The sequence below is a fragment of the Cetorhinus maximus genome, chromosome 25, assembly GCF_964194155.1.
Source record: "Cetorhinus maximus chromosome 25, sCetMax3.hap1.1, whole genome shotgun sequence".
Classification (NCBI taxonomy): Eukaryota; Metazoa; Chordata; class Chondrichthyes; order Lamniformes; family Cetorhinidae; genus Cetorhinus; species Cetorhinus maximus.
Genome location: NC_135903.1, coordinates 7,627,575 through 7,653,941, shown reverse-complemented (window position 1 = coordinate 7,653,941; position 26,367 = coordinate 7,627,575). Strand labels below are relative to the sequence as shown.

Genomic DNA, 26,367 nt, shown 5'->3' with positions numbered 1-26,367 from the left:
TAACAATGTCAGACATTGCTTTCGCAGCTCAGAGCAGAACGGGACAAACAAACAAACACTTTGCACATAAACGCACGACTGGCCAATACAATGTGCAGAGGCCATTGTTGTTTGGATTATTTCCTGCATTTCAATAGTGACTACACTTAAAAAGTACTTCAATGAGAGAAGGTAAGAGAACAATTAGATTTTGTTCACAAGTGTCTAACCTTTTGAGCAGGGCCAATGTTAAAATAAGAATTAGTCATCACAAGTGTATATTTTTAAATAATTAGAAACCCTATTTATCACATTTAACAGTCTCCACAATAAACACTGAGAACTCAATTTCCTATTTCTCTGATATGAAATGTATCCTCTCTCTCTAGGGTCAAAAGCCAATTCAGAAAACCAGGAGGATTTGGGTGCATGTTGGTAAGAATATTAACCCGGTGAACTCCTGTCTCTGAGCACGTGTGCTGCAGGAGTTTAACTAGCTAAAGCCATACAACTTGCTAGTACAAACCACCGGTACTCTTCCCATGGTTTGTCCAGCCTGCTCCACCAAATCTTTTGAGGTATTTATTTGCAAGGTTAGCTGGGGCTAATTAGGAATAAACACCCTTTCCTCACTGTGATGTCTACTCCTCCAACTGGCATCTGCGAGACCTGTTGGCCAGCCAATCACCTCCTCAGAGTACAGCTCAGTAACTGGAATTCCAATTCTGCTACAGGGAGCATCAACTCAATTCCAGTCTCCCATTACCATGTGTTTCAGCTTGAAGCCACCTCAATCCCCAAGAGATCCGGCAATGCTTGGACTTTAAAATTCTCATCCCTGGTTTCAAATCACTTTATGGCCTTGACCTGCCCTATCTCCTCTAGTCCTACACCCCCAAGTTCTTTAAATTTCTCTTTGAAATCTGGCCTCTTGGAAGTCCACGATTTTAATCACTGCATCATTGGCAGCCCTGCCTTCAGTTGCAAAGGCACAGAGCTCTGGAATTCCCTCTCTAAGTGAGGTCACTGGGGGTACAGTCCCTTCCTTCCATCGATCAGGATCACGTGATGTGCTATGGGGGCTCAGACCAGTGGGCTTGTAGCTCGGACAATCTGTGGGGCGGAGTTTCCTGACGAGGGTCCTGGTCGAGTGTGAAAGCATCTGTAAATCTCTCCGTAATAAACTTAGTTGATGAAACCTGTCTGCTCTGTCGAGTCATCACACTAAGCCTCTCCACCTCTCTACATTTCTCTCTTTTAAAATGCTCCTTAAAATCTATCTCATCTGTCCTACTGCCTTACAATAAAATTTTGGTTATTAACGCTCCTGTGAAGTAGTACCTTGGGACATTTAACTACATTAAAGGCTATATATAAATGCAAGTTTCGTCAGTCTAGATGCAGTAAAATTAGCTAAGAAGGAAAACCTATGGGCCAGCCTCCTGATGCCGCTCCTTCAGTTCAGAGGAAAAGTTTTATATCTGAAATATCAACTGTGTTTGTCTTCTAAACAGATGCTGCCTGGCTTGTTCAGTATAGTGTTTAATTGTTCAATTCTTTGATTAGGGGAGTCTGGTAACAGATCTATACTCACTGTGCTTGATTGGTTAAGCCTGGGCGTTGACTCAGAGAAAAGTAAACAGACACCGCAGAAGCTACTAGAAGCTGAGCTGGAAGCATGGGGTAGACATTTTAAAGCATAGTATAAAACTCTGTAAATAAAGTCCTTGCACACTTGAAAACTAGTGTCATCTCTGCATTGCTGAGGTAAATCAAAAATATAAAATATACAACATTGAATACCTCCAAATCTTTCAGTTTTTGTACCACTCTTTCACTGCCAAGTTAAGCATTCTATTGTCAGAGGTCATGATCAAACTCCTGATTCTGGTATGGTGAATGGCACCAGCATTTCTCAGACTGCAGTCTCAGCTAGCATTTCAGTCTGTTCTTGCTATTGGCCATTAATTTGAAAAGCTCTAAGTGTCCCAGCGATGGTGTCTGAGGCAACAATGCAGTAATTAATTGTCAATGAATCACAGTCCCTTGTGCTTAAGGTTTAGGGTCTAAATGTGTCCTTAACCTGATTTACTCTAATGTAACTAAATCCCAAAAGAAGATCTGGTATTGGAATTGATTAACTGACTGACCTGCTTTGCTGGTTGGATAACTGATACGATAATCAGCCCTGAAATGTTAACTTCTCTTTGCGAAGAGATATACTGAAGACAAATCTTTGAAGTCACTGTAGTTTCACAGTGAAGGCATTTAAATAGCTAACACACGAAGGAAAGGAGTGAAATCCTCCAATGAATATGGATGGACTATTTCAGGTGCACTCATAATATGGCTTGGGGACTCTTTGTACTTCACCCTTCTCTTGCCATTCCACCCACCCTTCGTCAATAGTCCTATGAGTTTGGCTGTTCTCGTTCCCAAGGCCTCCATGTTCAGTTGTCAATTTAGTGCTACTCCATTTCCTTTGTGTGCTCTCTGGCAAGAGAAAGCAAGGAAACATTTCTAGGAGCCAGGACTATTCCAGCCAAATGAAAGGCCCTATTACTGGCTCATTAGTGTTTTTTTCTTTCTCTTCCTATGGTGAAATGCCTGTTTGACATTTAACCACAGTGGCATGATTCAAATTAAGAGCAGATTATGTGGGAAATCCCAGGCAAAGACCTTTCTGGCAACTGTGGTGTGTTCTTGAGGGCACACAGGATCTTTTGAACAGGATCTTAGTAGGGATTATGTGTCTCATGACTTAATGAATAATAATGTCATGATTACACTGATGATCTGACATGTAGCATTATATTAAGATTGATGAATCCTACTACGCAGCACCAAATTGCCTTTAAAGTTGTAAAATACCCATGGTGCTTCACAGGAGTGCTATGAAACAAAATTTGATACTAAGCCACATGAGGAGATATTAGAATAGCTTAATCAAAGAGATATGTTTTAAAGAGCGTCTTAAAGGAGGATAGAGAGGTGAGGTGGAGAGACTTAGGGAGGGAATTCCAGTGCTTAGGGCCTAGGTGGATGAAGGCAAGTCTGTCAATGGTGGAGTGATAAAAACTGGGGATGCGTAAGACACCCGAAATGGAGGGGCACAGACATCTTAGAGGACTATAGAGTTACAGGAGATTACATGGTGGGAAGAGGTGAGACCTTGGGGGGATTTGAAAAGGACGAAAATTTTAAAACTGTGGTGCTCCTGGACTGGGGGCCAATGTAGATCAGCAAGAACAGGGATGATGGGTGAACGGGACTTTGTGTGAGTTAGGATGGGCAGTTTTAGATGAGCTAAGATAATGTGGAAGGTGCAAGGCTGGGGGATGGTTAGGAGAGCTTTGGAATAGTTGAGCCTAGATCTCCCGTGACATATTAGAGTACCAGCTGGCTGTCCCATGTGATTTCCCACAAAACTGGGTCTCAACCTAAACCAAGCTGCATGCAGTAAGGAACATATGTTTTTCATCTGAATATGAGTAAGTCCTGGTGGAAGGATCGAACTGATAAAAGTTAGGGGAATTATGTTAGAAAGGAGATGGAAAATGCTGAGTAGGGTAACCTAAAAGTGGTTACAGATCAGTGCTGGAACCCTTCCACTTTCTCATACTCATTAGCAAACTGGATTCAAATTTGCAGTAGATACAATATTAAGGGGGGGCAGTTGATTCTGAGAAGGTGGCTCAGGAACTAGAAAATGAGTTGGGACAAATTACGCAAGTGGGAAGATCAATGGTAGAGGAAATTTAATATGGACAACTGTAAAGGACAGCAGAGCTCCAAGAAGAAGATCTACCACCATCTCCTCAGGACAACTAGAAGGAGAGATACATTCAACTTTGCCCATCATCCTAAGAACTAAAAAGTACTTTTTGTATATGTTCTTGCCTAAAAGGAGTTGAGACTATTCCAAAGTAATTTTACAGATATCAACCAAGTGAGGTTCTCACCTTATTGGTCTGTAATTGAGTTCAGCCCAGTTCCTTAAGGCAAAAGACCAGTTCCTTAATTAATCAGTTAACACCCCAGCACCCACCCCTCCTCACCCACCCTTTGTTTATGTAACTTTCCCAGTTTCATGTTCATGACCAAAAGAAACAATTGCTGGCAAATCAGGCCTCGAAATCTGTGGGATGAATGGGAAAACAATCGTGGGGGGGTGAACTTCCTCCACTTCATGGAAATAAAACTCCACTTATATGAATTTGGCTCCTGCAAAGCCTAGAAACTGCACCACTTGGTGAATCACACAGAACAGCCAGACCTACAGAGGTCCAGAGGCATATGGGTTTGATGACTGTCAAGGAAAACAAGGATTACCAGGAATAGGGATTTATCAGATGTAGGCAGTTTGTGGTTGCAGCCCAACAAAATCCTCTTAAAAGTCTGCAAACAGTTTGAGGCCAAATTGGTCTTTGCATCCAATTGGTTTCTGGTTCTAGGATTTTATTTACTGCACATAATCAGAGTCGGGAGAAAGAAAATCATTGCAGAGGAAAATGTTTTAAAAGCGATTATTGGCATCTATTCCCTTGAAATGATGTTTTATTCTCTTCCTCCTGAAGCCGCCCTGCATCATTCACTTTCTTCAACTATTCTGAAATCCCTGTTTTCTAAAATGATCTTATCATTTATCTTTACAGCCACTCATTCACTCATCCCTACAGAAAATACAGACTTTTCCTATATGTGCCTGACATCGGTCACCAACTTTCCTTTCATCATCTTAACCAATGTTCTAGTATTTCTGGTTCACCCTGAAGTAGTTCTCCAGTTTATCCTTATCCCTGCCACTCTTGCAAATTTCTGGAGTCCTCTCTCTGTTGCTTTAGTTTCAGTACTAACCCAATAATTTTGTTTTTCCAAAATTTTCTCATAACTAAATTTCTTTGATGCTGGGAATTAGCCTTGTGGCCTTTCTCTACACAGGTGAGGGGATCCTGTGATTTAATATCAGTTTAGTTTTGAGCATTGGAGCAGGCAGGATAGCGCTGATTTGGGTTCTCAGTCCCTGTCTCCATTACACAAAGAATCAAACTACAGCCTGACACTTGTCAGCTGTCCAATTTGGCATTGCTCCCAGCAATCAGGTCATTGAAGGCAGGTGAATCAAATAGGGTGAAAGTAAATTTAATGAGATACTGAGTTGTTCTGACCTGGAATGTATTGCCTAGCAGGGTGGTGGAGGCAGATTCAATCTTAGCTTTCAAAAGGGAATTGGATATATTCCTGGAAAGGAACAATTTGCAAGGCTATGTGATAGAACAGGAGATGTGGGCATCACTGGCAAGGCCAGCATTTGTTGTCCATCCCTAATTGCCCTTCACAGTAGTTAAGAGACAACCAAAGTGCTGTGGGTCTGGAGTCACACGTAGGCCAGACTGGGTAAGCACGGCAGATTTGCTGCCCCAAAGGACATCAGTGAACCAGATGGGTTTTTGCAACAATTGGTGATAGTTTCACGGTTACAATTACTGAGAGTAGCTTGCAATTCCAGATTTTTAAATTAATTGAATTTCAACTCCAGCAGTGACGAGGTGGATTTGAACTCCAGCACTAGCCTGTGCCTCAGGATTACTAGTCTGGTGACATTATCACCCTTCAAAGAGCTGGAAAAAGCATGATGAACTGAATGGCCTCTCCCTATTCTGTGAAAATGAACCAATATCTTAAACTGATAAAGGCTTATCCATTATCAAAAGAGGAAGTCTACCAGGTGGAACAGTATAATGAGCCCTGGAGGTCTTATATTTGAGATTTGCCTGCAAATGGCAGTAATATGACCATAAAAACGTAAGAAGCAGGAAAAAGAGTAGGCGACACAGCCCCTCAAGCTAGACAACTATTCAATAGGGTCATAACTAACCTTCAACCCAAACTCCACTCTCATGTCTGACCACCATCTCTTAAGATTCCAAGGCCAGGATTTTGCCCTCTTCGGGCGGGCTCAGTGGGGGCAGATGGGAGCAATTGGGAGGCTGACCACTGCCCGTGATGGAGCCGTGGCCGCAATTTCACGCTGGTGGGTCAATTAAGGCCCACCCAGTGTGAGACGCACGCTGCAGTGCTTAGCACTGCCTGTGTGTGGGTGGGGGTGGGGGGGTGGGGGGGGGTGGTGGTGGTGGTGGTGGTGGTGGTGGTGGTGGGGGGCAGGAGTGTAAGTGGGGAACTTTGTGCATGCGCGCAGGTGCGCACAGGAAAAGCTTCCTGAGGCACAGAGCGGCCTCAGGGAGATGAAGATATATATAAAAAAAAAGAATTTTAAGTTGTTAAAATACATGTCCCGTCATGTGATTCTGTCACATGAACAGGGATATGTCAGAAATCAGTACGAAAATTTAAAACATTTTTCTAATGACGGATCAAAACCTCATCCTGCCGGTGGATGAGGTTTCCTAAAAAATGCAAAGGCCGCTTGACCTTTTCGCCTGCCCCGCCCACCGTAAGGTTGGACGCTCCCGCCGACTGAAATATCGCGCAAGTGTGCGATGACGTTGGGATGCTCGCCCGACGAGCAGAAAATTCTGCCCCAAGAACCTATTGATCTAAGTTTACTCGATGACTGAACATCCACGGCTCTCTGGGGTAGAGAATTCCAAGGATCACAACCCTCTGAGTGAAGAATTTTCTCCTCATCTTAATCCTAACTGGCCAACCCCCTTATCCTAGAGATTACATCCCCTTGTTTGAGGCTCTCCAGCCAGGGAAAGTTCAGTGTGAACATGGATAGAAAAAGATTGAAAGATGAAAAGATAAACTTCAAAAGGGGTGTACTTGAAACAGTTCCATCAATATGAATTCCAGCTTTAAAGTACTTTCTCCCCATAACTGTCACATATAGCTTTCTTTGACCTTGGATGAGTATTCTCAGGATTAAAAATTTATGCATAATCTTTTTGCCATCGTGATGTGAAACCTACAATGAAAGCCTCATGAGATCAATTTGAAAGAACTGTAGCTTGTGGCAAACAGGACTTAAAAGGGCTCTTATTATCATTTTAAAATATCATGCAAGACAGTATAGTGCCTCTATGCAGAGATCAGTAAAACACACATTCCAGGTACCACCTAAGCCTGAAGGAAGCTGCATGTGATTAAAGTTTCCGCTTTTATTTCAAATATTATTAATACAGGCTTCCATGATTTGGCAATTCTCTGTAAACATACATTTGCTCTTTGCAAACTTTAATGGTTAGATTCCGCCTGCTTTGTCACAGCATTACCCAATGAACACCTATTAATAAGCCAAACCATTCATAGCAACAGAAAGGGAGAGACATATGGGACGGAGGAACATAAAGATACATTTCAATTTAGGAATCACAGACTTGTTACAACACAGGAGGAGGCCATTCGGCCCATTGTGTCTGCACCAGCACTCTGAATGAGCAATTCACCTAATGCCATTCTCCTGCCTTCTCCCCATAACCTTGCACATTGTTTCTTTTCAAATAACAGTCTAATTCTCTCTTGAATGCCTTGAATGAACCTGCCTCCGCCACACTCTCAATGTATTCCAGACCCTAACTACCTACTCTGTGAAAAAGTTTTTCCTCGTGTCGCTTTTGCTTTTTTTGTCAAATACTTTAAATCTGTGCCCTCTCATTCTCGATCCTTTCAAGATTGGGGACAGTTTCTCCCTATCTACCCTGTCCAGACACCTCATGATTTTGAACACCTCTATCAGATCTCCTCTCAGCCTTTTCTTCTCCAATGAAAACAGTCCTACCTTCTCCAGTCTATCTCTACACTGAAGTTCCTCATCTCTGGAACCATTCTTGTGAATCTTTTCTGCACTCTCCAATGCCTTCATATCCTTTCTAAAGTGTGGCCCCCAGAACCGGATGTAATACACCAGCTGAGGCTCAACTAGTGTTTTACACAAGTTTAACATAACCTCCTTGCTCTTATGCTGTATGCCCCTATTAATAAAGCCTAGGATATGATATGCTTTATTAACCACACTCCCAACCTGTCCTGGCGCCTTCAATGACTTATGCACATATACGCCCAGGTCCTTCTGCTCCTGCACCCTCTTTAGAATTGTCCCCTTTATTTTATATTGTCTCTCCATGTTCTTCCTATGAATTACTTCACATTTCTCTGCATTGAACTTCATCTACCACCTGTTCACCCATTCCAACAACTTATCTATATCTCTTTGAAGTTCTACACTATTCTCCTTACAGTTTACAACGCCTCCAAGTTTCATATCATCTGCAAATTTTGAACTTGTGCCCTGTACACCAAGGTCTAGATCGTTAATATATATCAGGAAAAACAACAGTCCCATCACTGATCCTTGGGGAACTCCACCAAAAACCTTCCTCCAGCCTGAAAAACATCCATTAACCTCTGTTTCCCTGTCACCCAGCCAATTTTGTATTCATATTGTTACTGTCCCTTTTATTCCATGAGCTATAACTTTGCTCATGAGTCAGTTGTGTGGCACTGTATCAAATGTCTTTTGGAAGTCCATGTACACCACATCAACAGCATTAGCCTCATCAACCCTCTCTGTTACCTCTTCAAAAAAACTCCAGCAAGTTAGTTAAACACAATGTTCTCATTAAAAAATCCATGCTGGTTTTCCTTAATTAACCCGCATTTGTGCATGTGACTGTTAATTTTGTCCTGGATTATTGTTTCTTGAAGTTTCCCCAGCCCCGAGGTTAAACTGACTGGCCTGTGGTTTCTGGACTTGTCTTTACACCATTTTTGACCATTTGCAATTCTCCAGTCCTCTGACACCAATCCTGAATCTAAAGAAGACAGAAATCCAGTGCTTCCACAATTTTCACTCTCATTTCCAAAGGAACTCTGAGCAGTCGTGTGAAATGGGCCATATCAAATTGATTGGTTACTATAAACCTCAACCAATTTCCACTTCCATTTCACTGGCTTGTTTTCAGTTGGCTGATGTTTATTTCCACTCTAGGCTGTGTGCATTGTGCTACTTAAAATCAAGATCACGTACGGACTAGAATGTTCGAAATTAATTGAATTACAAACTGATTCAAATTACTGTGAGGAATAAAAATGCGGATTCGTTTTTACTTTTCATGGATGTTTAGCCATAAACAATCAATCATGGTAAGCTAAAATAGAAACGCGTACAACACCATTCTCTCTAATGTCTTTCTGAGACAATTTCTTTATTTCTAAAAGAAATCTCTCTTTCCCTTCGTCAACTGCTTTGTATTATTTCATTCATTCCTTCAAAAACAATCTTTTCTGATCTGTCTCTGTACTTCAGTTCAGTTACCCCTCTCTCTGCATCCCTTTCTTCATCTTCCTGTCATCCCTTGATCCATCTCTGAATGTCCTTCTCTCTTTATCTTCAGACCCTCTCTCATCTCTCTGTCTACCTCTTTCTCCATGTTCCTCTGTCTATCCCTCTCTCCATCTCTCTGTCTTTCTTTTTGTTTGCCACTCTGTCTGTTGTGCTCTGTCAACTCTATGTAATCCTGTCGCTTTGCCTTTGTCAGTTCCTCTCTTTATCTCTTTCTCTTTTTCCTTTGCTTTATCTCTGTTCACCTCTCTCTCTCTTCATCTTCCTCTGTTTTTCTTTCATTTTTTGATGTTGGCTTTCACCCTCTCTTGATCTGTTCTAGTTCCTGTCCCTGTATATCTCCCTGCCTGCTTTTTGCCTGCATTGCTGTGTCCATACCATTACTCTAGAGGTGATTATAACTCTACCGGCCCTGGCGCAAAGAGGAGCTCATTCCCCGTCCTGGAGAAGCTGTGACCTGTTGACCCCCCCCACCCCCCTTCCTTTTACTTGCTCAGCTAAAAAGCAACAAGGGCCAACAAGAGCTCCTTTTTAGCATATTCCCATTGCTTCTCAATGATATCAAAGTGCACCTTTGGAAAACCTGTCCTCAGTTAAAATTGAGGTGGCAGCCCCTTGCTGCCTTTAGATTACAGCACTGTCCGCATTGTCAAAACCAGACACTAGTGGGAAGTGACTCTGGAAACAGGGCATCAATTTCAAGAGGTAGCTTACTGCTGGAACATTCCGGATGGCAGGTGGGGAGTTGTGGCTGGCGCCACTGTTTTAATTTGGCTTGAGGACAACTTCTAAGGTCGACCAGAGTCAGAGCGTGGTGAACACTACAACATCTCCGTGAAGTTTTTACTATTCGCCCACATTACAGCAATACCAACTAGAATTTATATAGCACCTTTCATATAGATAATATCGTCAAGTGCTTCACTAGAGAAGGGTGGTTAAAAAAAGAAAATGAGATAATATGAATTAAGAGGTGCTGTGGAAGGAAGAATTTGCATCTATATAGTGCCTTTCATGAGTCTATCATGAATATTTTCATCAGTAATTTTTGAAATGTAGTCACTGTTCTAATATAGGAAACTCAACAGCCAATTTAAGCACAAGATTGCACAAACAATGCTGTGCTAATGACCAGATCATCTATTTTCAAAGTTCCTGTGATCTCAGAATCCAATTTGCATATCAATACAGTACCACACACATATTCATAAAGGGACCACAGGGCATACAACTCTGGTCTGCTAATGGCTGTGCCGAAAGTATGTTGGGCAGGAGCTGATCAGAGATGGGGGAGCAGTAGTTTGGAGGAATGGTTGGGGTGGGGGAGGGGGGGGATTCAGAGGTTTTATGTGCAGTGTTTGTGCAAGGTTACAAACAGACTCCCTTCGTTACTCTGAGGCTTTCTGCTCAGAAATCACAGTATGTGGGTCACCACTGGGTCACGACCCAGTAAGTTGTCAACACTTTCACGGAGGTTGTGGGGAGGTAGCGTTGGGAGGTGAGGTGGTGGTGGTTGTGGGAGGGGTGAGGGGGGTGGGGGCAGGGAGAGAAGAGGAAAAGAAAACACATCTCATGTCCTTTCCATTTGTCTTGTACTCATTCCATTCTGATCTGTTTTTGTATTGCTGTCAGGGGCGATCATCTTTCTCTTTGTATTTCTCTGCGTGTCTGATACTTCCCATGTGTTTTGCGGTCTTTTGGAGAGATTGGATCTGTCAGTCTGATCTCCCTCAGGGAGTTCTGCATAATATCTTTGAGACCATGTACAACGACTGTGTCCATTGCAAACTGTCAGACAGGCACTGGTGCAAACCTATCAATGGATCTTTCTTCAGAGAGTGTTAAAAAGCAGATTTTTGCCATCACTCACTGTCCAATCTCTCCGCAGTCAGAGATTAATAGTGCAAAGCAATAGAGGAAAATTCAAGCTGCCTGGACTCCATGTGCTGCACTGAACAACTCACAGCAGGATTCCAAAACATTGGTATCAGGGGAGCCAATTTCACCATTCTCCTCGAAAAAAGCTATGTAAATCCACAGGGTTGCTCTGTTAGCCACACTATTTGGGGCTTCAGTTAAAAAAAAAAATTGTTTACAAATCAAAAAAAGGGTTAATTAACTGACCTAATGTATGACCAGAAAAACTAGTAATAGCAGCTGTAATTAAAGCATTTTATCTATATTGACTAGAGACCTAGTCACCTAACACCTAACAGTGTTCGACTTTGCCCAGTGCGCCCAAGATGGGAACAGGCTCCATTCCTCTCTAGTTTGATTCCTCATCATCGTGAGCATCAGAGAAAACCATTAAAGCAGACAGTATAAATAGATACAACTGGGTTGAATGGGTACAGCAGGGTCTTGAGAGAGAGGAGTTTTTAAAAAATTTATTCTTTCATGGGATGTGGGCATCGCCGGCAATGCCTGCACATGTTGCCCATCCCTAATTGTACTGTAGACGGTGGTGGTGAGCAGCCTCCTTGAACGGCTGCAGTCTGTGTTGTAAGATTACCCACAGTGCTATTAGGAAGGAGGTTCCTGGATTTTGACCCAGCGACAGCGAAGGAATGGCGATATATTTCCCTTGTCCTTGTCCTTCTAGGTGGTACAGGTTGCAGGTTTGGAAGTTGTTGTCAAAGGAGCCTTGGTGAGCTGCTGCAGTGCATTTTGGAGATGGATGAAGCAATCCATGTCCGTACGCAGCAAGACACAGGCAACATTCAGGTTTGGGCTGATAAGTGGCACGTAACATTCGTGCCACACAAGTGCCTGGCAATGACCATCTCCAAAAGAGAGAATCTAACCACCTCCCCTTGACATTCAATGTCATTACCATCGCTGAATTTTAAATTATTTTTATGGGATGTGGGCATTGCTGGCTAGGCCAACATTTATTGCCCATCTCGAATCGCCCTTGAGAAGGTGGTGGTGAGCTGCCTCCTTGAACTGCTGCAGACCATGTGGTATGGGTACACCCACAGTGCTGCTGGGAAGGGAGTTCCTGGAGTTTGACCCAGCGACAGTGAAGGAACAGTGATATATTTCCAAGTCAGGATGGTGAGTGACTTGGAGGGGAACTTGCAGGTGGTGGTGTTCCCACGTATCTACTACCCTTGTCCTTCTTGGTGATAGATGTTGCGGGTTGGAAGATGCTCCTGAAGGATCCTTGGTGAGTTGCTGCAGTGCATCTTGTAGATGGTACACACACTGCTGCTACTGTGCGTCGGTGGTGGAGGGCGCGAATGCTGAAGGTGGTGGATGGAAGGCCAATTAAGTGGGCTGCTTTGTCGAGTTTCTTGAGTATTGTTGGAGCTGCACTTGTCCAAGCCAGTGGAGGGTACTCCATCACACTCCTGACTTGAGTCTCATAGATGGTGGACAGGTTTTGGGGAGTCAGGAAGTGAGTTATGCACTGCGGAATTCCCAGCCTCTGGCCTGCTCTTGTAGCCTCAGTACTTATCTGGCTGGTACAGTTTTGTTTCTGGTCAATGGTAATCCCCAGGATGTTGATAGTATGGGAGGTGATGGCGAATTAATAATGGCACTGGACTAATAATCCAGAGATGCAGGCTAATGTCCTGGGGCCATGGGTTCCCACCACAGCATTTGGTGCAATTTAAATTCAATTAATAAATTTGGAATTAAAAGCTAGTCTAATGGTGACCATGAAACCTTTGTCGACTGACGCTAAAAACCCATCTGATTCACTAATGCCCCTTCAGGAAAGGAAATCTTCCATCCTTACCTGGTCTGGCCTACATGTGACTCCAGACCCACAGCAATGTGGTTGACTCCAAATGCCCTCTGAAATGGCCTAGCAAGCCACTCAGTTGTATCAAACGGCTACGAAGCCTACAAAAACCAGATGGACCACCCGGCATCGACCTAGGCACCGGAAACGACAACGCCAAGCCCAGCCCTGTGGACCTTGCAAAGTCCTCCACAATGTCGCGAAACCAGTTTGCGACCATCCATTCCGCCTGCCAATGGCGGGCCGCGTTTCTCGCCATCGGATGTCGGGAGCCTCTTTTTAATACATTTGCATATCATTATAAGTCCAGCCTGCCGGAATCGTCCCACAGCTCATAGACCAGTGCAATGTCATCATCCCGGCTTGGACCAGTGCCCCCCTGATTCAAGCTAAGAGTGCAGCTTTGCAGCGCGGGTTAGCAGAATGACTGAGCTGAGAGCACAGCATGCCATCCACTGGGCAAAACTGCCGCCAATCGGCCGGGTGGAGTTGGCGGGGATTCGGGCAGCCATGCAGTGCATTAATCTCTGGCCATCCAAGTGGTGGCCTGTACTCTCCGGGATGCGTTAAGGGGCCTTCACACTTAACCAGGACAGGTTCTTAGTGCACCCATGCTAACCCACGCATTCCTCTCTTTCATCCTGCAGGAGGGGTACATCAGGATCATGGAGTCTGGTGACCTAGCTGTACACCTCGTGGCTTACAGAGAGCGAAGATAACGGAGAAGAGAACGACTGAGGCGCCTGGCTGGGCAGAGGAAGGAGCAGCACCATCTGGAAGAAGGGGCAGCTGGGGCTCCTGCACACTTGGCGCTCAGAGCTCCGTTGCAACATGTCAATCGCAAGGGATTCCATTTGTTGAACGTGCAGCTGGTGTGCAACCATGATGAGATGCAGTGAGGAGACACCATAGATCCTCACATAACATCTGTAAATGTTTGACTCCAGTCTGGCTTATGGCAGCACACATACCCTCTCTGAGAATGCTCCTGTCATGGAGACGCAGTGGAGGCCCTAATAGTCGCTCGATTGCAGGAGGATGATGACGACATGCAGTGAGGACACTCCATAAATCCTCACATGGTCTCTGAGAATGGCTGACTCCTGTCTGGCCAAGGGCAGCTCGCATGCACTCCGTTATCAGGGTCATATCATACAGACGTAGCCATGAAACTTTAGAAGCATCTGATCCTTTGTCTGTCTTCAGCACCTGAGCCCTTCAGGAGCACAGCATCACTGGTCACAGATGCTGAAGTGATGGGGACCAGCCCCACTTTAAAGGTGCTGAGAGGACACAGAGAGAATGAGGGAACTCTGTGCCGCCTGCCCACTACATTCTGGCAGCAATGACCAGCACCATCGAGGTGCAGGCATCAGTAAAATCAGTAACTTTGGTCTGAAGGCTGCACAATGTACAGGGAAGAGGCCCTGGACTGAGACACCTGCCTTTACCTTGTGCAGAAAGGTTTCACATCTGAGTGACACAAACACTGCTCATCAGAACAAGGAGCCATAGGCAGGGAGACATTCTTGGGAGCTTATTGACAATAGTGAACAGTATGTTTTTTTTATTCATTCACGGGATGTAGGCTTCGCTGGCTGGGCCAGCATTTATTGCCCATCCCTGGTTGCCCTTGAGAAGGTGGTAGTGAGCTGCCTTCTTGAGCTGCTGCAGTCCATGTGGTGTAGGTACACCTACAGTGCTGTTATTATGTACAAGTGATTAACACCTGTGCACAGGTTGTGCAACCACTACATCTTCTCAACTTTCCTAACCTTGCTCCTACGTCTTGGTGTTTTCCGGCCATCCACAGTGGAGATGGAGGCAGCCTGCTGACTGCTAACTTGGTGGGTGTCCTCTGGGGGGCCGAGACATGAAGGGCCCTGGCCTGCTTTCGGGGTCCTGTTGTGTGGCAGTGGCACCCTCCTTGGCCTGTGGAACTGGAGCTGCTGAGGTCACAGGAAGAGGGGATTCGGATGGGCCGGACACTCCCGGAGTCACCTGCTGATCCTCCTCCCTAAGGGTGCCTAATGGCCCCTGGTTGACTCCTTGAGCAGACGGGGTAGCTGGATTGAGATCGAGCTGCCCAGCACCCCTCTCGCGTTGACACTGCTGGAGGCCAATTATGGCATCAATGATGGAGTTGAGCCCGTGCAGCAGTACAGGAGCAAAGTCCTGGACCAAGGTCTCCATGGCGACCACCATCCTGCCAGTGTTGACTCGGTGCGTTGGCACTGCCAACGCTATCACCTCAGCCTGAAGGCGGACGGACTCCTCCATCGTGCCTTGCAGTCTGAGGAGTGCAGCGGACATCCCTTCCTGATGTTCCTGAGTTTGCCTTTGCAGTTCCAGCAACTGTGACATGACCGAGTCCAGAGGATTGTCATCTGACCCGGACTCAGCAAATTTCTGGCCTCCAGCAGCCCTCCGATTGACAGGGACCTGGGAAGTCCCTGTCGATGCCTACTGCAGATCAGACAGTGCGATGTGCTCACCAGATTGTGACCCTGAGGCTACTGTAAAGCTGGGTCCCACTGAGGTGTGTGTCTCTGCGCTGGTGGAGGGTGTGGGTGCGCACTGTGACAGGATTCAGGGAGGGTGCCTTCAGATTCCTCTCCAGAGGTTTTTCAGGGCTTGATTGGAGGCCCTGGGACATGGACTCTGTCGGCTGTTTGGCAGATGTGCCTGTGAAAGCCAGGAGAGATAATTAGTGCATGGCAGTGGCCTGTGAAAGAGGACACATCACTCACAGCATGGTTGTCTGATGGATGTTGCACTGCTGGATCCTCACTTGGTAGAGCAGCGCCGACCTCACCGTCAGCACAGGACCGGTCCTGGTCATCGCCGGCCAGCTGGATGGCTCTATTTTCAAAGTCTGTGAGGAACTTAATTTTGGGCATTCCTCCACCGGTCTGCGACCTCTCCCTCTTGTTGTGTGCCAGCTTGTCCTGCCTGGATAGAGATGGACAGCAGGATGCCTGCCAGGCCAGATAATAAGTATGCCTGGCATGTGTGGGTCCCATGGACGGGATGAGGACAATGAAGATGAATGTGAGGGAGTGAATGGAGATGTCCATTGAACAGCCAATGAGTGAGGGCCCTGTGGATGTGTGATGGGTTTGTGAGTGTGTGAGTTGAGAGTGATGAGAAGAGTGACTTACCCGGGAGGAACGGAGGAGATCATTCATCCTCTTGCTGCGCTGGGAGGCTGTCCTCTTTTGAAGGGCGTTGCTGCTGACCAGCGCTGCCATCGACTGCCAAGCTGGATTAGTGAGGCTGCTGTCCATCCTGCAGCCAGAGTGGGGGTAGAGGACATCATGGCGTGCCTCCACTGTGTCCAAAAGGCACTCGAAGGATGCATCATTAAACCAGGGGGCTGCAGTCTTTTTGCCTTTCGGGGCCATTTCTTCTTTGCAGCAGTGGTGGGCTGGAAGCACTGGGGTGCGTGCACGTGGCTGGACTTTAAATATGGTGCCCGGCGTGATGTAGTGGCGAGGTGATGGCTTGGCGGGGTGCCCGGTGTGATGAAGTGGCGGGGTGATGGCTTGGCGGGGTGCCCGGCGTGATGTAGTGGCGGGGTGATGGTTTGGCGGGGTGCCCGGCATGATGAAGTGGCGAGGTGATGGCTTGGCGGGGTGCCCGGCGTGATGTAGTGGCGGGGTGATGGCTTGGCGGGGTGCCCGGCATGATGAAGTGGCGAGGTGATGGCTTGGCGGGGTGCCCGGCGTGATGTAGTGGCGGGGTGATGGCTTGGCGGGGTGCCCGGTATGATGTAGTGGCAGGGTGATGGCTTGGCGGGGTGCCCGGCATGATGAAGTGGCGAGGTGATGGCTTGGCAGGTGAACAAGAGGCCGCTTGCCAAGGAAACAGTGTGATTCCCGGGACTGCATAATTAATGTGGCGGGTTTGGGACAAAACGGCTTGAAAAGCTGCTATTGCAGTCGGCAGGTCAAATGTCGTTTTACTCGCCAGCTACCGCACTGAGTGCAAATCTGGGACGATTCCGTCCAATGACTCTGGACCCCATGAAGTCTCATGGCATCAGATCAAACATAGGTAAGGAAATCTCCTGCTGGTTAACACCTACCAGGAGTCCCTCAGCTGATGAATCAGTACTCCTCCATGTTGAACACTACTTGGAGGAAGCAATGAGGGTGGCAAGGGTACAGAACGTCCTCTGGGTGGAGGACTTCAGTGTCCATCATCAAGAGTGGCTCAGTGGCACCAGCACAGACTGAGCTGGCCGTCCATAGCTGCTAAACTGGGTCTGCGACAGGTGGTGAGAGAACCAACAAGAGGGAAAAACCTACCTGATCTCGTCCTTACCAATCTATTCTTGACAGTATCGGTAGGAGTGACCACTGCACAGTCCTTGTGGAGACAAAGTCCCATCTTAACATTGAGGATACCCTCCATCGTATTGTGCGGCACTAACACTGTGCTAAATGGGATAGATTTAAAACAGATCTAGCAACTCAAAACTGAGCATCCATGAGGCGCTGTGGGCCATCAGCAGCAGAAGTGTACTCAACCACAATCTGTAACCTCATGGCCTGACATATGCCCCACTCTACCATTACCATGAAGCCTGGTTCAATGAAGAGTGCAGTAGGACATGCCAGGAGCAGCACTAGGCATACCTAAAAACGAGGTGTCAACCTAGTGAAGCTACAACGCAGGACTACTTGTGTGCCGAACAGCAGAAGCAGCAAGTGATAGACAGAGCTAAGCAACCCCACAAACATAGGTTTGGTAAAACAGGCCACCTCCTTCCTAAGGAAACTGGAGCATGAGATGTGCTCTTTTCCACTGTCAACACATTGGCAGAACAAATAAAAATGGGTCCGTTGTGTATGTCTGTGCACCTATGTGCATTCACACACTGGGGAGTGGGCTGAGAAACTTAAACTGCAACTTTACCTGCTTGCAACCCAATTTTTTTTAAAAAAAGCAATTTTATTTTGCTAAATTAAAAATTTTTTTTTCACAGTACATGTGTGTTGCTGGCAAGGCCAGAATTTTTAATGCCCATCCCTAATTGCCCTTAGGAAGATGGTGATGAGCTGCCTTCTTGAACCGCTGCAGTCCATGTGGTGTAGGTATGCCCACAGTGCTGTTAGGCATGGAATTCTTAATGAACAGTTCACTGCTTTATAAAATAGAAGTCTAGAAAGAGCCTTATGTAAGCTGCAATGGCTAAATACAAACACTGAGTGCAGTAATTAAAGACAGGACAACATCAGGTTCACCAGCAACAGAGGTGAGTGACTCATCTTCTGACTCCCCAAAGCCTTTTCACCATCTATCAGGCAATGTCAGGAGTGTGATGGAATACCCCCCACTTCCCTGAACGGGTGAAGCTCCAGCAACACTCATGAAGCTCAACACCATACAGGCCAAAACAGCTGACTTGATTGGCACCCCATCCACCACTTTAAGCACCCACTCTCTTCCAGCAACAGTGCAATGGGGCTGCAGTGTGTACCATGTACAAGACTGGCACATTGCAGCAACTCACCAAGTGTGACAGCACCTCCCAAGCCAGCAACTTCTGTCACCCAGGAGGACAAGGACAACAGATGATGGGAACACCATCACCTTCAAATTCTGCTCCAAGTCACTCACCATCTTGACTTGGAAATATGTCGCCGTTCCTTCATTGCCACTGGGTCGAGATCCTGGAATTCCCTACCTAGCAGCACTGTGGGTGTACCTACGCCACTCCAATAGAGGAATGGCTCACCACCACCTTACAAGGGCAGTTGGGGATGGGCAGTAAATGTTGGCCTTGTCAGCAACACCCACATCCCATAAGTAAAGAATAAAAACCAATCCAAGTTTGGGAAAGAAACCAAGATCCATTCCCATCTGAAAAATGAGGAGAAATAGGTAGATTTAACTCCCAGCCTTTGCAGCCTGTGACAGGAGCAAGTATCACAAGTAGGAGTGCAAAGATTAGTGTTTCTTACACAATGGCCTGTCTTTTTACTGACTAGGAACCCTGTTCATACAATCACAGTATGATACAGCACAGAACGAGGCCATTCAGCCCGTCATAAGTGTGCCAGCTCTAAAGAGCTAACCTATTAGCCCCAGTCTCCCCCACTCTTTTCCCATCACCTTGCAGATTTCTCCTTTTCGAATATATATAATCCAATTCCCTTTTGAAAGTTACTTCGGGATCTGCTTCTACTGCCCTTTCAGGTAGTGCATTCCGCAGATAGCAATAACAGTTCATCATTTAAACAAAACCTCACCTCATCTCTCATCTGCTTCCTTTGCTGCTTATCTCAAATCCATTTCCTTTGGTTACTGACCCACCCGCCAGAGGAAACAGTTTCTCTAACTCAAAGTGATACTGAACACTTACCCTCGTCCTTCCGATGAAAAATCACTTTTGTGTCATCTAGGGGAAAGAGAAAAATGAGATTAGTGAGGCTGTATTGCTTATTGATTAAAGATAATAACTAGATTTATGTGATGACAGCTGTGGCTTTTCCTTTTGCAATATTTTAATGGATATTCTTATTAATAAATCTGGCTGCCGTTTTTAATCGCTTTGCTTTGAATCTGATTTCTTCTCTTTTCTTGTTTTTTTTGTCCCTTTTCTGTCCAACTCTCTGAATTCCCATTGCACTTACAATGGTTTTCATGTGTTTCCTGGATAATGAACCTTCCTTTTTGTCCAAGTTGAAATGATCCTGTTCAAGGGTAATGGGTTCATTGATTGCAAGCATTACACCAAATGTAAGATGGCTGACGGCGCTACTTTCAAATGTATCCATTTTGCACAATGAAGACAACCAATAAATGTATTGAGAATCATGGAAGATGTTCCTTAGTACATAGAACATGCAGGCAGCCTGTCCAAACAATCCTGAGGGAGAGGAAAACAATGAGCCCAACAAAGAGTCAAATCCACTTTCATCACGGTTCTAGAATGGGTGATAGTAAGTTGAATTTTACTGCATTTCATTGGTTTTGGATGAGATTCTGCTTCACTTTCATCATTTCCACAGGGAGAGATAGGAGGACAATTTCATCATCGTCACATTACAGCACCACTAGGTGGAACTCTGATTGGACGTCTTCCAGGAGATTTCATCACATGATCCCCCACCCCACAACCCTGCCATTGGTCACCGTCTTCCCATGGCCAACTGGAAAGCAAACTGATTCGTCCTTATTCAATTGGACATTTCTTGACTGTCAATCAATTTTAATTCTGCGGCCAAAGCTTTTGTTATGACTAGAAAGCTACGGAGTTCAAAGGAAACAATAAACACACACCATCTCTTTCAAAACTCCTGCGATTTCTCTCTTGGATTTGTTTGCAGTAGATGTACCTTTAATTCCTGGAGACTTTAGGCCAGTCCTAGAAGGTTGGCAACTCTAAGGGCCATCATAGTTTTCTGGAAAAATCTATTATGTGTTATGGAGAAAAGAATGTGCAGGTATACTTGACGTAGGCTAAATTTTCGCTTTGCGGGTGGATAACATGAGCTGGGACTGTTTCTGTCTCCCGTCCCCAGGGGGAAACAGTCTCCCGCTGGAATTTTAATTGGGCCACCACTTAGTTGGCATGGAGACAGGTTTCTGGTCCAATTTTTAAAAAATTCACTCATGGGGTGTGGGCATCGCTGGCTGGGCCAGCATTTATTACCCATCTGTAATTGCCCTTGAGAAGGTGGTGGTGAGCTGCCTTCTTGAACCGCTGCAGTCCCCGTGGTGTAGGAACTCCCACAGTACTGCTCGGGAGGGAGTTCCAGGATTTTTACCCAGCGACAGTGCAGGGACAACAATATGTTTCCAAGTCAGGATGGTGAGCGGCTTGGAGGGTGTTGTGGGGTTGCCGAGGTGTAATATTAATGATAGGGTTGATCCACAGACGCTTCTTGGGTGGAAACATTGGGGAGAATTTTTAGCTCGCCGCTGACAATTAAAAGGCTTATTAAGGCCATTAGAAAGGTAATTAAGAGAAATTTTTCATTGCCCATCACGGTTGAGGGGCCACCAGTGGGAAGGGTCCCCGCCCGCCTGCCCCTGCCGAGCCCGCCCGCTGAGGGAAAATCCCTCCCTTTATTTACAATATACTCAGCAGCAACTATACGTGTGCTTTCAACTCTAACTCCAATTCTACATCAACTGCTGAGGTTGCCCACACTACCTGTTGGTTACTACAGGTCATGTGATCTTCCTTAACAAGCATTACTCTTAAAGGTACATTGCACACTAAATAAAATCATAATTACTACAGATGGGAACTTCCAGGTGGTGGTGCTCCCATGTATCTGCTGCCCTTGTCCTTCTAGATGGCAACGGGCGTGGTGCTGAACACTGTGCAATCATCAGCGTGACCTTATGATGGAGGGAAGGTCATTGATGAAGCAGTCTAGACAGCTACCCAGCCCCACAGTCTGACAGCCACCCACACACACTCCCACAGTCTAGACAGCCACACACCTGCACTCCAACTGTCTGACAGCCACCACCCCCCACTCCCACAGTCTAGATAGCTACCCACTACCACAGTCTAGACAGCTACCCACCCACACAGCCTGACAGCCACCCACCCACATTCTCACAGTCCAGACAGCCATCCACCCCCACTACCACAGTCTAGACAGCCACTCAGTCCCACAGTCTAGACAGCTACCCACCTGCTGCCCCATTTTCAGCCCCTATTTTCAGCCCCAATGGTAGTTGGTTGAGCAAATAGACAACACCAACTTTTACGGCTGACTACAATATATCGGGGTCGATCCTGTGTTTGTGCAATGTGTGGAATGGGTGATGGTAAGCTTCCTTTTTTTGGGAAAATGTAACTTTCCAAACTTTTTGTGGACCTTCCCAACATTCGCTTTAAGAGTCATGGCGTAGGTCACTCTGAGTGCTGGTACAACTGGGCAGAACTTGCACAAGCTCCTCCCATTTCTAACCATATTTTGCATATGGGGTTGCATTCATATAGCGCCGGGCCCGGAAGGAAGGCTTGCATTATGGAGATGCTGAGCCGTGCTGCTTCTCCAACTCTTGCATACACTGGATTGGTTCTAGAATGGGTGATAGTAAGTTGAATTTTACTGCGTTTCATTGGTTTTGGATGAGGTTCTAGCTCACCTTAAACAGGTCAAACTACAGCAACAGGAAGATTCCACTGACTATTGCGTGTACTGACATGGTGAATGTGTTTGTGATTTTTTTGAGTCCGATGCTTTCTAGAAAAATTGTAAGCACACCCTCAGAATGATGTCATAACAAAGAGTGACTAGAGGAGTTATTAACTAATGGCTTTTCCATTCCTCGCTAATCTATTCTGACAATCTAAGAGTGAGCTGTAGCTCAGTTGGCAGCACTCTTGCCTCTGAACCACCAGATCCACGTCCTACTCCAGGGCTTGAATACAAAAATCAAAGCTAACTTTCAAGTGCAATACTGAGGGAGTGCTGCACTGCCGGAGATGTCGACCTTCTGAGGAGATGTTAAACCGAGGCCCCGCCTGTCTCCATGGTTGGCTGTAAAAGATTCCATGGCACTATTTTGAAGAAGAGCCCTGGTGTCCTCATCAATATGAATCCCTCAATCAGCATCACAAAAACAGATTAGGTGGTCACTTATCACATTGTTGTCTGTGGGAGCTTGCTGTGCTGCCGCGTTGCCTGCAGCAATAATGACCCTTCAAAAAGTACTTCATTGGCTGTCAAGTGCTTCTGAGATGTCCAGTGGTCGTGGAGAGCGTGGGATATAAATGCAAGTTTTTCTTTTCTTTCCAATCTCACCATTTAACACAAACCTCCAGCGAATGACATTTATAAATATGACGTCAACATTTCAGGTCAATGACCTTCCTTCAGAGAAGATGACCTGAAATATTAATTCTGTTCTCTCCGCAGACACTGCCAAACCTGCTGAGTATTTCCGTCATTTTCTGTTTTATTTCGGACCTGAGGCACCCACAGCATTTTCCTTTAAGTTTTAGACATGGTTCATTTTTGGGGGAGGTGAGGTCAGTTGCAGGGTTTGCTTTTGTTAACACAATTTAAAAAGCACATGTGCTTTCAATTTGTCTTTGTTGAAACAGCAACAGATGTGGGAGGCTATTTTTATGAGTTACATATTAGGTGAAGACAATTTCAACATTGTACACTTCAGCTCAAATAGACTTCAGTTAGCACACGTGTATGTCATGTTACAGCTTCAGGCTACAATTACTGTAATGTTAACTTATACAATGAAGACACTTGGGAAAAAAAAACATTTGTGTGCTTCCTGTTGTCAACATTTAATAGGTGTGAATTGAAGCAAATCTTGCAAAGTTTAGGCTCTGATATACTGTATTGATTTATGAGGCGAAAGTGGAAGTTACAGAAGTGTTTAATGATCTGTGAGTTTGGGTCATTAAAACAGTTATGATTGAAGATTAATGTTTGAAATAGCCTAAGGATTGTGTGGCAGGAGTGTTGCATTACTGACAGCGGAAATTACTTTAACAAGCCTGCATTTTTTTTCTCTAATCATTTGCTAATTATTTCCATTATATTTGCATACATTTCATAAAATACTCAAATCTATTTCCTACACACTTCATTACTGCACATCAGCTACAGTTGAAGTATTGGATTCATAGCATCATGGAATCTTACTGCACTGATGGAGGCCATTCAGTCCATCATGTCTGTGCCAGCCCTGAAAGAGTAGCCAGTTCATCCCACTCTGCTGCTGTTTATCCATAGCTCTGCAATTTTTGTCCCTTTTCAAGAATTTATTCAATTTCCTTTTGAAAATTACTATTGAATCTGCTCCCACTGGTCTAACAGGCAGCACACCATCAGGACAAAGCAGCCCGATTGACTGGCACCCCACCCACCACCTTCAACATCCACTTCCTGCACCACCGACGCACTGTGGCAGCAGTATGTACCATCTACAAGATGCTGAGCAGCAACTCGCTAAGGCTCCGTCGACAGAGCCTTCCAAACCCGTGACCTCTACCACCTCGGAGGCATGTGAACACCCACCACTTGTAAGTTCCCCTCCAAGCCACACACCATCCTGACTTGGAAATATATCGCTGTTCCTTCACCGTCACTGGGTCAAAATCCTGGAACTTCCTTCCTAACAGCACTGTGGGTGTACCCATACCACATGGACTGCAGCGGTTCAAGAAGACAGCTCACCACCACCTTCTCAAGGGCAATTAGGGATGGGCAATAAATGCTGGTCAGGCCAGCCATGCCTACACCATGTGAAAGAATAAACTTTTTAAAATGCCAGATCACATGCCTAAAAAAATTATCTTCTCTGGTTCTTCTGGCAATTATCTTAAATCTATGCCTTTGGTTACCAATACTCCTGAACAATGGAAACGGTTTACCTACTCTTATCAAAATTCCTCATTTCATTTTACCGACACAGTTTGGGACTAAAAGTCTCAACACTCCACTTTCCAACAAATGGTTGGTCTGGGTAATTTACTGTTAATTCTTAAAATTTATTCTTTCACAGGATGTGGGCATCGCTGGCTAGGCCAGCATTTGTTGCCCATCCTGAATTGCCCCTTGAGAAGGGGGTGGTGCGTTGCCACCAAATATTCAACTATCTCCATTTCACTACTAAGTGTGCAGCATGACCTGCTTTAGCGTTACAATGAAAAAATTGGTTTACCAGGATTCCTAATTCCCTTTCAAATTAAGATAAGTCCAAACAGCTAGGCTGTGTCACAGTGGCATAAACGTTCAAACTTTAATATTCCTGGGAGTGTAGATGGGGAATCCTGGGTTGTCCTAACTCCTCTTTATGTGCTGCTGTTGTATAAAAGCTCTGTGCCAGGAGCACTAATGCCGACAATTTATCCCGTAATTTGATAATTACGGTAAATTTTGAGAGTCAACGATTTTCCTGTCAGAGGTGCAGAGACTTGCAAAATACACCTTTAATTGTATACTTTATGCACAGTACAGAAATTAACAAATATCAAGGCTAAAGGTGTCAGTAAGGACAAGATATGATGCATGAGAATGGGTCATTTGATTCATCAGGCACAATGCTCCCATAAACCATGTACAGTCTCCACCATACTCAGTTACTCTCCTGAGGGATAATTAGTGTAAATATTTCTCAAAGATAATCAAGCAAAATTCTGGAATATTTATCTACCTTCACATCTTTGTTATAATTATGGGTTCTATGTTATAATTAACGCCATGGCTTCTATTAATTATTCTGAGAGAGGGCAAACATTTTTTTTTTAAACAAGCCTTATGCTTTTGGTTTCCATTCCTGTCAAGTTGCAAAGCCAAGGACAAGAATTCGCAATTTCAGAGCTTTAAACTTGCAATGGTTCCTTTAAATTCTCTTTACCCTTCAACAAAATCCAAACAGCGAGGGGAAGAAAATCAAAGCGATTAAAATAAGTATACTGCTCCAGTTATTGCACCAGAGTGAGAGTTAACAAAGCCCTATAATTGAATGACTCATAACAGAATATCGATTAGAGAAAATACTCCACTGGTGAACTACCATCAGTGAAAAGCTACCCTAGCGCCTGACCTCAATTCACCTCAATTGATGTAGATGGTTCAAAATGACAAGGGGAACCCTAGCATGGTTCTGGGAAGGAGGGGAAGGGGTTAGGGCAGAAGTGTGGGAGATGGGTTGGGCACACTTGAGGGCCCTGTTAATCAGCGTGGGTAGTAAACCTCAGTTAAGGAAGAAGGAAGACATGTCAGAAGTGCCGTTCTGGAAAGTGGCATCATTGGAACAGATGCGACAGAGACGAAGGAACTGAGAGAATGGGATGGAGTCCTTACAGGAAGCAGGGTGTGAGGAGCTGTAGTCAAGGTAGTTGTGGGAGTCGGCGGGGCTTGTAATGAAAATTGGTAGACAGTCTACCACCAGAAATAGAGACAGGCAAGTCAAGGAAGGGAGGGAAATGTCAGAGGTGGACCATGTGAAGGTGAGATGAGGGCATGACGCAGCACTGCTGCAGTCATCGATGTACCGGAGAAAGAGTTGTGGGAGGGGGCCAGAGTAGGACTGGAACAGAGTAGAACTGTATGTTCCACATACCCCACAAAATGACAGGTGTAACTGGGGCCCATGTGGGTATCCATAGCCACGCCTTTTATTTGGAGGAAGTGAGACAAGTTAAAGGAGGAATAGTTCAGTGACAGAACAAGTTCAGCCAGGCGAAGGAGAGTGGTAGTGCTTGGGAATTGTTCGGGCCTCTGTTCAAGGAAGAAGCGGAGAGCCCTCAGACCATCCTGGTGGGAGATGGAGGTGTAGAGAGATTGGACCCATAGTGAAGAGGAGGCTGTTAGGGCCAGGGAACTGG

At 45.4% G+C, this 26,367-nt stretch overlaps 1 protein-coding gene across 1 annotated transcript in view; it reads right to left on the bottom strand.

Annotated features, from left to right (window-relative positions):
• LOC144667842 (plexin domain-containing protein 1-like) overlaps positions 1-26,367 on the bottom strand; it is a 243,499-nt gene that overhangs the window by 42,864 nt on the left and 174,268 nt on the right. Inside the window, exon 12 of the mRNA XM_078529363.1 lies at positions 19,405-19,440. Within this exon, the coding sequence (XP_078385489.1) occupies positions 19,405-19,440 (36 nt within the window). The remainder of the gene's footprint in view (positions 1-19,404; positions 19,441-26,367) is intronic.